Genomic DNA, 14,520 nt, shown 5'->3' with positions numbered 1-14,520 from the left:
ATTACCCAGTTCCAAGGAACAAGCCTAAAGAGAGATTTGTTACCCAGTTCCAAGGAAAGTATCAAGGACTTAGAGATGTCCAAGAGGTAAATCACTTATCACTTGTTTTTCTCAGCTGTCTTATCCATGTCAGTACATAACAAATTTACATGGAATGTACATGTCTCATCTCCTATTTTATGTTCCTCTAAACACCTAGCAGGATGTTTGGTATAGCAACAACTCCAAAATTAATGTGTGGTTAACAGATATAGGCAAAAAGAAAGAAGGAAGGAAGGAAGGTGAGAGGGGAAGGAGAGAGGGAAGGAAAGAGGGTAGATAGACTAAAGTCCATCTGAAAGTAAGATGAAATCATAAAATAATACTTAAATGAGGCCCACAGTTAAGTGCTTTTCTATAAGCATCTGAAGGCCTTGACTCTACAGAAAGTACATACCTTTACATGATCAATGCGGGTACTTAGTTCTTTGGATGCAAACCCTCCAAATATGAGGCTGTGGATGGCTCCTATCCTTGCACATGCCAGCATGGTATATATTGCTTGCGGGATCATGGGCATATAGATGACCACAGTGTCACCTTTCTTGACACCCTGATTGACCAAGACACCCGCCAGCTTAGAGACCTGTTGTGAAAAATCAGTGCTTTATTATTTCACTAAATTTAAGGTTGAGATAGTTAATTTAGAAGGCAGTGGCAAATTAAAGAAGCATGGAGAATGTACTTAATAATGAAGATAATGGTTTAGACATGATGAAAATGGTGTCTCTTCACTTTAAATGATTGCATACAAATATTTACCACCATTGTGTCAGATAACTCCATGGCTTACATTTGCTTAATCATTCATCATACAGCACATTTACTAAGCAATTTATCATGTCTGGCTTGATATTTATAATTAGTGATGCATATTGAAAAAAGAAAACTAGATTTTTCCTTATGGAACTTATATTAAACAGTCTGCTAAGCAAAGGGAAAATAAAACAGCTATGAATTTAGATACATGATGAATTAGCTGTGAAAATAAATACATTGAGAAAGAAAATATGGCAATTGAGGCTCAGCGGTAACACACAGTTAATCAGACATCACACAACTAGTAAAAGAAATAGCAAGAGGAGCTGGTATTGACATGTGAAGCAAGATTGTTTCTAACCTAAATAAATAAAAAAATTCAAAAATTAAAAAAAATAGAAAGGAGACTAAGGGGTTTACTAACCTTATATTTTTTGTGCTTTTTAATACCTCAAGTCATTTTTTCTTTGTGCGTTCTATACTAAACATTTGTACAAAAATAATTAGACTAATATCCTTTTGGAGCAAGTATAGAAGCCTGTTTTCACTTTTATCATACATTCTGAGGTCAAATACAAAAATGTGCTTCCTCCTAACACACGTTTTTGCAGTTTCTAGTAAAAATATAGGAAAGCAGAGCATAAGCATACACATAATATATTTTGCTGCAAGGAACCTTTCGGCACCTGATTACAGCAGGCTGTGTGCCCAGACTTCATTATAAGTTCAAAATTCTATTGCTTTAAAACTGTTCTTTCACTTAAAAATATTATTTCTAACCAAATATGAGAAGCATCTGCGCCCCTCTATCCCCCATCTCTCTCTCCTCTATCTGCCTCTCTCTACCTCTCTCTATTTTGTGATTAATCAGATCTGAAAACAAAATAAGACAAATAATACAGAAATCTCTACCCTCTTAGTATATAATGTTAGCAGAGGTAATATCTGTAATTAAAGATGAGTACATGAGTTTTATTCAAAGATTATAAATCCTATGAAAGAGGTAGGTCTAATTGCCAATGATAGTGAGGAGAGACTTCCATAAGGAAGTCACATTTTAGCAAAGACCTGTAGATGGTTGAGAATAAGTAGATATCTATGAATATGCTATTTAGAGCCAGAGGTGTTTATTGTCAAGGCACCTGTAGGGCCCCGTGGGCAACCACAGGGATTATGGCTGGCCTTTTGAAAATGATTGTTCAAGAAAATGAGTACAGGAGGCATGAGGAAAGGAACTGGCCACAGAGATACTAGTGGTTATCTTCACTTCTTTCTACCTCTTTTCTGATGAAGTTCAAACATTCTGACCATTTTCTCTAAGGTTAACGTCTCTGGTAAAAGAAATGGGAAAACGTAGGGTTTTACTTTGCCAGTTATTACAAATCATGTAATGGAATGCTACCCGGAAGAAAGTTATAAAAAAAGTATACACAAAGGAAATATAAATATATCACACACTTAAATTCCATATAAAGCTCAGAAATGGAAATAAACACTAGGCAAATATTTCAGCATGTAATCCCTTCAGAAATCACTATGCCATGTTAATACATTGCCCAATAAACCATTTGTGTAGAGTCCTGAAAAAATTTGCTTGCTTATAAGTTTAACATTAACATTTTGAATAATGTCTGGAACATTATCCAAGGGAAAGCTAATCTAGGAATGATGCTGTGAATTTTATGTTTTAGTCTCACTCACAAATAACTGAAAGATGTCTAAAATGTTTCTGTCCACTGAAAGCAATGAAATCAAGAGCTCAAGGCATTTTTTTAAACTAAGATCTCATAGAGAAAAATCATTACCAAACGTAACGTCAATATGAGTTTAATTTGAGATCATATCAGATATTAACAAGTAGGTAGAATTAAATTTGTTAGGATTCATATATGATTTTGTTTGAGTATGAGCTACGGTGCTGTTTAAGGGAATTTAGTCCCCATGTAGTGATATGGAGTGATCAAAGTTTATTAATTTTATTTGTATTTATCTTTTAAATTTTCATACAATATATTTTGGTCACATTCTTTCTCTTCTCTCTAACTCTTTTGCTCCCTTCTGACACACTCAACTTCATGTCTTTCTCTTTCTTAATAAACAAAAGAAGCACACAAAATCATGGAGTATGTATATTTTGTGTTTGTCAACAACTCCTGAGACTAGGTCTATCGTGGAGTATGTTTGATCTAACCAGTGTACAAGTACTCAATTGGAGAAAGACAGATTTTCCCTCTCCTAGCAACTATGAATTAAAATAGCTTCTTGGGTAGGGTTGTGACTTGGTTCTCATTGTTGGGAATTTGTCTGACTTAAGCTGGTGCAAGTCTCCTGCATGCTGCTACAATTTCTGTGAGTCTTATATGCACTGGCCTTAATTGTATTTGGTAAATGCTGTTCTTTGAGTATTAGACCACCTCTGGTGCTTACAATGATTCTGACTCCTCTTCCACATGAATCTCTAAGGCTTTAGGCTATGGGTGTGATAAAGACATCTCATTTAGTGGTGAGTGCTCCAAAGTCTCCCACTCTTAGCACATTGTCCATATATGGGTTTCTATGTAAATTATAATCTACTTCAAGAAGAAACTGCTCTGATGTGGGTTAAATGAGGCATTGATCAATAGATATAGCATATGAATATATATTATATATTGGGCCTTATATATTAGACTTTATCCAAGACACATGACATATACATTCCCAAGTTCTTGTCCCCTTTAGTAGTGTCAGGTATGGGTTTCATCTCATGGAGCTGTTCTTACATCCAATAAAAAGTGTTTGGGAGCTTGGGGGGTCCTGTCTCAGGCCCAACTTCTGCTTGCTCACTCTGGGATCTCCTGGTCTGGGAACTAAGAATCTACTGACATCACTGTGCTAGTCCCACTCCAACCCACTGGAAGAGGGAGAGTCTCAGACCTGCCTGCACCCACCATGAGACTAGTACTCATCAGGAGAGGAAGAGACTCCACCTGCACCCACTGGAAGAAGGGATGGGAAGATGACAATATAAGAACACATTCAACAACAGAAAAACCATCATGATGTCATTAATGTCTAGGAATTCTACACCACCAAGACCTGAACATCCCAGCAGTGATGAAACAAAAGAGAATGACCTTAAAACAACTTCATGATGATGATAGAGGTGCTAAAATAGTAAATTAGAAAATCCATTAAAGAAATGGAAGAAAAGACAAACCAAAAATTGCAAGAAACAATCAAACAATGCAAGGTTTGAAAGCTGAAATATAAACAATAAAAAACCACAGTCTGAGGGCATGCTGGAATCAAAAAAGATGGTAAATGATCAGGAACTATAGATGCAAGCATAACCAACAGAAAATAAGAGATGGAAGAGAGAATCTCAGGTGTTGAATATCCATTAGGAGAAATAGATTCATCAACCAAAGAAAAATCTTAAGTCTAAGAAATCACTAACACAAAATATCCAGGAAATAAGGAACACTGTGAAAAGGCCAAGCCAAAGAATAATAGGAGTAGAAGAAGGTGAAGAAATACAGCTCAAAGGTGCAGAAAACATATTCAATAAAATCATAGAAGAAAACTTTCCCAACCTAAACAAAGACATGCCAATGAAAGTACAAGAAGCCTACAGAACACCAAACAGAGTGGACCAAAAAAAGTCCCCTCATCATATAATAATCAAAACATCAAACATACAGAATAAAGAACAAACATTAAGAGCAGCAAAGGAAAAAGGGCCAAGTAACATATTAAGACAAATGTATCAGAGTTACATCTGACTTTTCCATGGAAACTCTGAAAGTCAGAAGGCCCTGGGTAGATGTTCTACCAACACTAAGAGACCACGGATACCAATATACCCAGCAAAGCTTTCAATCACTATAGATGGAGAAAACAAGACATTCCACAACAAAAAGAGATTTAAACAACACATCTGCTAATCCAGCCCTACAGAGAACCTTCAGGTCATACTTTGAAAACCTGTACTCCTCAAAATTCAAAAATTTAAAGGAAATGGACAATTTTCTAGATAGATATCACATGCCAAAATTAAATAAAGTACAGTCAAACAATTTAAACAGACCTATAACTCCTAGAGCCTTCATCCAATAGCTGATGGAAGCAGGATCAGAAACCCACAGCTAATCACTGAACTGAACTCCTGGAAACCAGTTGCAGAGAGGGAGGAGTGATGAAAAAAGGGGTCAAGACTAGGCGGGAGAAACTCACAGAAACAGCTGACCTGAACAAGAGGGAAATCATGGACTCCAGACTGATAGAACCAACATAGTGGTGATCCAGACCCCCTGAATGTGGGTGTCAGTGAGTAGGACTTGACAATCTATGAGGCCTCTGGTTGTAGATCAGTATTTATCCCTAGCATAGGAATCTACTTTGGGATCCCATTCCACATAGAGGGATACTCTCTCAGCCTAGACACACTGGGGGAGAGGGGTATAGGCCCTGCTCTTTGGAGATCCCCTATGTGAAGGCCTTACCTTTCCTGGGAAGCAGAAAGGGAATGGGATAGAGGGTTAGTGGGGGGCAGTGGAGGAGGGGAGAGAAAGGGAACTGGGATTGACATTTAAAACAAATGTATTTCTAATCTAAATTTTAAAAAAAAGCTGGAGAGAAACACAAAAGTGTTTGATTACTCTCATAACATTTTGCCACTTTGTACCACTGTGTATGTCTTGTAGGCAAGTTAGTATTGTAGCACCTATAGTATCCTTTTTGGTAGCTTGCATATTTATTACACTTGAATAATATAAATTCTAGTCAGTAGAGGTGGAACTTATTTTTGACCACCAGCTTAATTTCTTCATGTTTGATGAACTAAATATGTGATGTATTCTGCAGCAGGGTCTTGCCATCTGGTTGGGAACAGTACCTAATAGCATTAGCAGCAGCCTGCAATTTGAAGAGCAGTCATTCTTATGAATAGCTACATGTGAAAGGATGACTTAGATGTCTGTCTATTGCCCTGTGTAAAACTCTACTGCGAATAGATGAAGGACCTCAAAGTAAGATCAGATACCTGAATACGATAGAAGAGAAAGTGAAGAACAGATGGGAAAAAACTTTTTGAACGTGATCCTAATAATGTTGGTATTAAGACCAACAATTAATGAACGGATCATCACAAAGATGAAGCTGAAAAGTTTATGAACGTCAAAGGACAACATCATTCAAACAGAGGCAGCCTAAAGAATAGGGGGTGGGGAAAGCGGGAATAACGTTTAAGGATTATGCATCTGACCAAGGATGACTATCTGGACAAAACATAGTTCAAAAAACTGAACATCAAGAAAGCAATAACACAATTAAAAACTAGAATATAGAGCTAAACAGTGAGTTCTCAAAAGATGAAACACAAATGCTATGAAACACTTAAAGACATGTTCTCTAAGCCACCAGGGATATGCAAATTAAAAGTGCTTTGAGAGTTCACCTTATCCTGGTCAGCATGGCCAAGATCATTACAGCAAATGGAAAAAAAAATGACAACACTTATGCATTGCTAGTGAGAGTATAAAATAGTATTAAAATCAGTGTGAAGGGTCCTTATAAAGTTGAAAACTTATCTATCACATGATGCAGCTATACCACTCTTGGACATAAACCAAATAATACTACTGCAAAGACACTAGCTCATCCAAGTTCATCCTTGCTCCATTCATAATAGCCAGAAAATGGAAATTGCCTAAATGTCCATCAACTGGCAAATGGATAATGCAAATTTGGTACATTTGCACAATAAAATGTTATTTAGCTGTTAAGAAAAATGAAATTTGCAGTTAAATGGAACTAGACAAAAAAGTCATCCTAAGTAAGAGACTTAGAAAGACATACCCTGCATGTTTTGCCTTATATGTGGGTATTTTCTGTGTTTTTCTTTTATTCTTCTCTCATACTGACCCCAATTTTCCCTCCCTGACCTGAAAAAGGGGAAGATTATGGACCCCAGACTGATAGCTGGGAAACCAGCATTGTGGTGATCCAGACCCCCTGAATGTGGGTGTCAGTGAGGAGGCCTTCACAATCTATGGGGCCTCTGGTTGTAAATCAGTATTTATCCCTAGCTTACTAATGGACTTTGGGAGTCCATTCCTCATGGAGGGTTACTCTCTCAACCTAGAAACATGGAGGAGTGCCTAGGCCCTGCTTCAAACAGTGTGCCAGACTTTGAAGATCCCCCTTGGAAGGCCTCACCCTCCCTGGGGAGCAGAAAGAGGATGGGATGGGGATTGGTGGGGAACAGGGGAAGAGAGGAGAGAGAGGGAACTTGGATTGACATGTAAAACAAACTTGTTTCTAATTTAAATTTATAAAATAGAAAAAAACAATATAATGGGGAGACAAGGGCTAAACTAGAAACATGTGGTATCAAATAAGACCCCCAGTACCAGGAATGGGTTATACTTTTTCTGTGTGTCATGGCAGAACTTTTAAGAGATGAGGTCTAAGAAGAGGAAATGGGGTATCACCTTGGCAGAAATAAATGTAGTCCCTGTGGGGTCCAAGTTGGTTCTTGTGATACGAAAGAAGCATCTGACCAATGAATATCTATTATTTACTGTCAGCTGCATGATATTTTTCTCTCCATATTATTCTACATAAATTTTTCAGCTTCAATTCGTGATAGTACAAAATAGACTAAGACAATGCACAAATTCAGTGAACCTACTGATTTCCTTGACAAGTAGGAAGGTTTCATAATACCAGGCCTGTGCCCTGAAGGACATCAAGCAACTGACCCTGATGGCATTTGAGCTATTTACTCACTATTCCTAAGGACATTCAATATAAATATTATTTTTCATATCATTTAATTTTAAAATGCTTTCTCCCAAAACCTAGATATATGTTTATTCTGTGATTCCTACACTGTATTCCTAAACTGTAGTAAAGGTGTAATACATAGAGATAACTAATTTTTCTGTCACCCACTTACTTTTTCTGTTTATAGCATGTGCTTGGCTTTTGAAGGCATCTGTACTGTCAATCACAGCTTTGATTGACAGTCCATCAACTTAAGCTGCACTACTTCTGTGTGACCACTAGACGGAGTACTTTTGACTTCTTGTTGCAGTTCATTCCATATCAGGTTACTTGAAATGGTCTAAAAGTCCAACATGAGCAACATGAAAATAGTACATGTATTTTAGTAGTTTCCAAAAACCAAATGTCACACTACATGTTTTTATTGCAATTTGAAAGTAAAAATTCAAATATTTACACTTATTATATATAAGCAATTAACAATTTAATAAATTTAATGCATTCATTCTATAAAATAATTTAGAGTTAGCCTGTGAGCTGTTAGAATTAGTCAAAGAAAAATATATTTAAAAGAAGAAAAGGGAAAGTACACTTTAAATAACTATATGTTGCAAACCTTCTCCAATCAATAACAAAAGTACAACTAGCTAACAAATAGTATCTGAGGAAACACATTACTACATTTGGGAACAAATGACCGGCTGTGTGTTATATGTAATTACAGAAAATATCTATGTTTTACTTTATTACAGATATTGATCATTGCTCCTATTTTCTTGCACACAAGGGAGTGCATGAACAAGAATTCATTTTAATGAATAATTTTCATTTAACCATGTGACACCTGAGTATCCATATAAATCGTTATGAATATTCATTATTTGAAAACTATTTAAAATCTGAAACTAACCCAAAACTATCTCATATTTTAGGCATGTACATGTGTTTTCCATAACATAAGGCTTCTTGAAAAGTGGTTTCTAAGATAGTAGGAATTTACTATAGTCAACATTGAAATAATTTTGAAACAAATATGATACTCTAGAATATTACATCAGGAGGAAAGACCATGTTGTTAAATGAAAAATTACAATTTTGAATACATATCACATAATATGTATTCAAGAGTGAATTCTATTATTATTTCTAAAGCAGAAATTAATAAATATTTTATATTTAAGAATGACACTGTTTGATTTTGAAAGAAAGAAATACAAAATATATACTACATTGAAAACTGTTATCTGGTTGTCAGAAACTTTCACTGTAATACTTCCTCTTGTGAAATAATTTTTTCTAGTGAAGAAGTAAATATCATTACTGATAATAATTCTTTTGCTCATTTCTACTTTCTTCACATAAGTTTCTGTCAATATTCAGTCATTTTAATACTATGTGTTTGCAAGTAAAGTGTAATGAATTATTCAATTCATTTGATTCAAGCTTGAAATATGCATAATTTCAATAGTCTGTGTTCTTTTCAACACTAATGCAAATTCCAAGCTATATTTCACAAAAAATAGTTCAGTCTTATGTTTCTGTCGCTTATATGCTTACAATCTTGAAAAGTAATATATTTTCCCATTTTTAAAAAATATTTACATGTTGAAACCTACACCTACAGTGTCAGAATGTAGTACACCCTGAAAACAACTCCTCATTAACTTTAAAACAGTACGCTTACATAACAGGCCATTATTCATAGGGAAAATAATTCTCCACCAAAGTGAAGTCCAAGGTCTAAAGACTGGAAAAGGTCAATGATGACTATCATACACATAGCATGACTGCAGTGCCTGTAACAAAAATGAAAGGAAAAGTACAGGCACAGGTTAAGTCCTCAGTTTCCTCTGTCCTTTCGCCATTTTGACATCTATGAAGTCTATATGTCAATAACTGGGGAGCTATGACTCTCTCCCACCTTTACTGACATGGCAACTTCTGCCAAATCCATTAATCGTCATTATATGCATCATCTGCTTGAGAAAGTCAAAGCAGTTCTGAATTGGTATGACAATTCCTCATCATGAAGATATGAGAGAGCTAGTTTAGACCTGTTCTAAGAACAATGCTGAGTTCATCACCTTCAACTACTAAGAATAATAATCGAGTAATCAAACATGCAAATAAAATGATTCATTTCAGCTCAGAGTTCTGAAATTTAGAGTCCATGAATATGCAGGCCCATTTCTTTGCTATCTTGTCATGATAGCACATCCTACTGGGAGGAGGATTGGGTGGAGAATCTATAGAGAGACAAAAGATACCAGAGTTCAATAACCCTTCAAGGGGCACAGTTCCAATGACCTAATGAACTCCTATTAAGCCTTACAACTAACGATCCATAGCACCTCCCAATACACCGTTCTGGGCTCCAAGCCCTGAACATAATGACCTACGAAATACTGTGTGTTCAAACCATACAAAGGCTAAACTAAGTGCAAAAAGTTAACTCTGTAGATATAAGAATTTTATAAATTCTATAAATGTACTGGTCACTTCATAAATTATACTTGTGAGACTTGTGATTAAAAATTAATGAGAGCTGTTCACTGTAGAGCATGAGAACAGGTAATTGATGAATTCAGGGAAGTAGAAGGAAAGTTTTCATTTTTAATTTCTGTGTGCAAAATGATAACAATTAAAAAGCTTGAATGGATGGAGAACATGGACCTGGCAGGTTTAATTCTGAGCAGAGATGAGCTACTGAGTGCAGATACTCACTCAGCATCTGTTAGTTATCTTAGCATTTGGAGAAAGATACAGAGTGATGTGAAAGAGTTGGACACAACAACATTCACACATCAAATGTGCCAACAAAAGTCAAGGGGCCAGGAGTAATCACACAGGTAGGTGTGTAAAACCAAGAGAAGAAAACCTAGAGGAGGGCTAAAAGGGGGCCATACAGAAGAAAAGCATTTCCAGACAACATGAGAGAATAGGGCAGCTAAGAAAAACATGAAAGGAGCCAGGCAGAAGTGAGAGGCACATTTCCAAGATTATAAGATTATGGGGCCTTGGGTAGTATTTATCCCTGGCATACAAATAGACTTTGGCTGCCCATTCCACGATGAAGGATGCTCTCTCAGCCTGGACCCTTGGGGGAAGGCTTAGGCCCTGCCCTGGATGAAATGATAGACTGTGGAGATCCTCCATGGAGGGCCTCACCCTCCCTGGGGATTGGAGAGGAAGACTGGGTGGGGGAGCAGGCAAGAATGGAGGAGGGGAGGGAGAGGGAGCTGGGATTGACATGTGAAGCTTGTTTCAAGGAAGAAAACAAAATAAAAAGAAAAGATAATACTAAAAAAATGATGTCAAATTTTGACTATATATTTGGTGTTAATAATAATAGAATGGTGATGACTCTATCCAAAGTAGCATATTTTAGAGAGTTCTGGGAAAGTATGCAATAAAAATAGGAAAAAGAAAGCAGTTCATCATTTCAAAGTTAACCAGTAATTAAAGAAGTAGCAGATTTGTTAAACCTCTGAGTACTCAAATAGTTATAGTTTCTCTATGGTGAAAAAACTTATGATCTCCTCACTGTGGGAACTGCACAATACATGGTAGGTGTCCATGGCACAAACTCCTGTGTATTAATCCTGGTTTTAAAAGACCCAGCACTGACTGAAATTATAAGACCAACCGAACAACAGATGGGAAAAGATCTCAAAGACTGATTTCCTAGTCTCAAGGAAGTAACAATAGAAAGAAAGCATATGCAGAAAATGTGGGCACAGGAAACTGTAGAGAGAAAATCTTTCGGGTTGATTACAGAAAGTTTCAACTGTAGCTCCCAAGTTTGAATCAGTTTTCCCTATTAAGCTTGAAGGTCAAAAGTATAAAAGGGTTTTTGAAGGAAGAGGTGAAATTTATTATGGAGGGTTTAAAATAAAATAAAAGACAGAATCAAGGTCCCAGAAGTTTTGGAGCCTGAATGTGTAGAGGACTGACTTCCATAGACTTGTTATTTTTCTTCTAAAATACTATACATGCTGGGTAAAGATGGGAATAACAGAACTGATCCAAGTCTACTGTTCTGCCATGCAGTGTGTCTTAGTGAGAGTTTCTATTGCTGTGAAGAGCTACAGTAGCAACTGTAAATCTTATAAAGGAAAATATTTATTGATGTAGCTTATAGTTTCAGATTTTAGATCATTATTATCATGGTGAGATATAGCAGCATATAGGCAGTTATAATGCCAGAGGAGCTGAAAATTCTGTATCTTGACCCAAAGGCAATAGGAAGTGAACTGAGACACTGGGTGTGGCTTGAGCATATACGAGACCTCAAAGGCCACCTCCACAGTAACACACTTCTTCCAACCGGGCCATACCTCCTAATAGTGACACCCCCATGATCTTATGGGGGTCAATTACATTCAAACCATCACACAGTTAAAATGAACAAAGATGTTTGTAGATATAATCTGTAAACTGAGAGGTAGCAGAATCCTAGAATTTGTTTTTGTGGGGACTGATTGAAACCAGAAAATGCATAAAGAAAATTTGAATTCAGAGATCACAACTTTTATTATGTTTATTTTAAACCCCCAGTGTTCTTAAGTAATACAACCACATCATATCTTCAAACAGTTTGTATTTTTAGCCAGAATACTCTTCAAGTACTCTCTTGCGGTTCTCCTGATATATAGTCACTACCCAAGGCCCCTTCTTTCCTTACTTTGCCCGAATATCTGAGTTACTTTACTATTGCTATGATGAAATACCATAATGAAGACAACTTATAAAAGAAATTGTGTAATTTGGCTTATGGCTTCAGAGGATGAGAGTAAATGATGGTGGAATGAAAGACAAGCTAAAAACACACCTCTTGATTCACAACCACGAGACAGAGAGTGACATTAAGAATAGCAGGAGTCTTTAAGTCTGAGCACTTGCTTCCAATGACACACCTCCTAAAAAACAGCCAAACGTCTTAATCCTTACAAATAGTGCCACCAACTGGAGATGAAATATTCAAATATATGAGCCTATGGGGACCATTATCACTCAAACCACCACACTGAGCTAGATTTTTGTTTTTTGTTGTTGTTGTTTTTGTTAAACTGTGCAACACCTCTCCTGCCAGTATTGTCACATCTCTTGGATCAGGACAGAGAGTGACTTTCAACTCCATAACAGAATCGTAAATCTGGATCATTTAAATTCTTTACTCTCATCGTCCATGTACCCAATAAGTCAAATTATATTGGAGGAAAATCACATTTCTACAACTGTGAGTTCAAGGGTATTGAACTTTATTGATTTTCTAAATTTTCATTATTTAACACATAACACTTCAGCTATATTATGAGTTAATATTTAATGATGTCTTAGCTACTTTTGTATTGCCATGACAGAACACCATGTCCAAGGCAACTTATAAAATGAAACAATTAATTGAGGGTTCCTGCTTGCTGTATATGACCAACATGGTAGGGAGTACTCATTTAGTTTATCCATATGTGCTGTGCACAGGTATGTACACATGTATTTGGTTGTATACATGAATACCATGGGCATATCTGGCACCTTTATCGCTCTCCACCTCATTTTTTGAGACAACGTGTCTCACTAAACATGGAGCTCTATAAACATTTTGGCTATTTTATTAGGAAGCTGGCCAGCAATCCCTAAGTTTCTTGTCTACCCCTTAATTCTTGGGTTATAAGCACAACCTGTTGCCCCAAGTCCTCATCTAATACAAACAGCACTTTACCTACTTAATCATCTCCCCACCCTCTGTAAACTATTATTTTAAAACATCCTTTCTATCTCGGCATACCCTGCAATCATTGACCAATGAAGACCATTATATGCAATAACCTACACTTCTAGTTGAAGCCAAATCCCTCTGCTCTGAGCTAATGAAATGTTCAGTTCAGAGTTTCTATAAATGGGATCTGCAGTAATGTTTTCAAAGTTCAGTTAACTGAAATAAATCTTATGTTTTTTCTTTTGTCATGAACATCATAAATTTTTAATGAATGTGGAGTCATACTCTGGATTATCTGGACAATAATTTAAATTAACTGTGTGTTACTTTTTATTATATCATGTAAATTAAGACAACAATGATATCATGGAACATTGTATAATCAAAAGTTTTATTGACATTCAGTCTCACTCACCAACATGTGACCTAAGAATTGAGACTTCAAAGAGAGTGTGACACCAAAGCCAAATCTCACTGCATGGTTTTCAGTCATTTAGTTGTAGGAAGATTTTGTTCACCATGTTAAATCAGTATATTAATATACAAAATAGTACAATGGTTTATTGGTTTGATTTTTTATCCTGGTTAGTTTTCAGGTATCTATACTGGCCTCTTCTTGGGGATCTAACAGAATAAGCTCTCAGCAGCAGACACTAAGAGCACTACCTGTGCACATTCACGATGTTCCCTTTTTAAAGGGCCCTGCCCAACTTCCGTCCTCCTTTCTTTCTTTCTATCTTTGTTTCTCCTCTGTCTCTGTTTCTCTCTCTCTCTCTCTCTCTCTCTCTCTCTCTCTCTCTCTCTCTCTCTCTCTCTCTCTCTCTCTCTCTCTGTCTCTGTCTCTGTCTCTCTGTGTGTGTGCATGTGTATGTGTGTGTTTAATATATATGTATGTATATATATATATATATATATATATGAATGTGTGTGTGTGTCTACCTCTCTCCCTCTCTGCCTTTCTGCATCTCTGCCTCTCTGCTTCTCTTTCCTCTTTCCCACTGCTCTTGTCCCTGGAGGCCCATCTTCCCCCCCCCCTCTTCCCATTTTATGATCCCTTTCCCTAATTAAAAAAAAACCTCCTCTTGAACTCTGTCGCATGACATCTTTCTCTCTCACACCATTTTTTTTCAATTTACAACACTATATATCATATTGATTTGTGTGTGTGTGTGTATGTAGAAAGAGAAAAATATAGACTATAGTATTCAACTGTATATTAAGATGAATACCTAAAT

The 14,520-nt window shown here is 36.4% G+C and overlaps 1 protein-coding gene across 1 annotated transcript in view; it reads right to left on the bottom strand.

Moving 5' to 3' along the window:
- Acss3 (acyl-CoA synthetase short chain family member 3) overlaps positions 1-14,520 on the bottom strand; it is a 169,623-nt gene that overhangs the window by 110,728 nt on the left and 44,375 nt on the right. Inside the window, exon 3 of the mRNA XM_040754956.1 lies at positions 437-625. Coding sequence (XP_040610890.1) covers positions 437-625 — 189 coding nt within the window. The remainder of the gene's footprint in view (positions 1-436; positions 626-14,520) is intronic.

This window comes from Mesocricetus auratus, unplaced genomic scaffold (genome assembly GCF_017639785.1).
Source record: "Mesocricetus auratus isolate SY011 unplaced genomic scaffold, BCM_Maur_2.0 Super-Scaffold_100011, whole genome shotgun sequence".
Classification (NCBI taxonomy): domain Eukaryota; kingdom Metazoa; phylum Chordata; class Mammalia; order Rodentia; family Cricetidae; genus Mesocricetus; species Mesocricetus auratus.
This window is presented reverse-complemented; position numbering and strand designations above follow the sequence as displayed.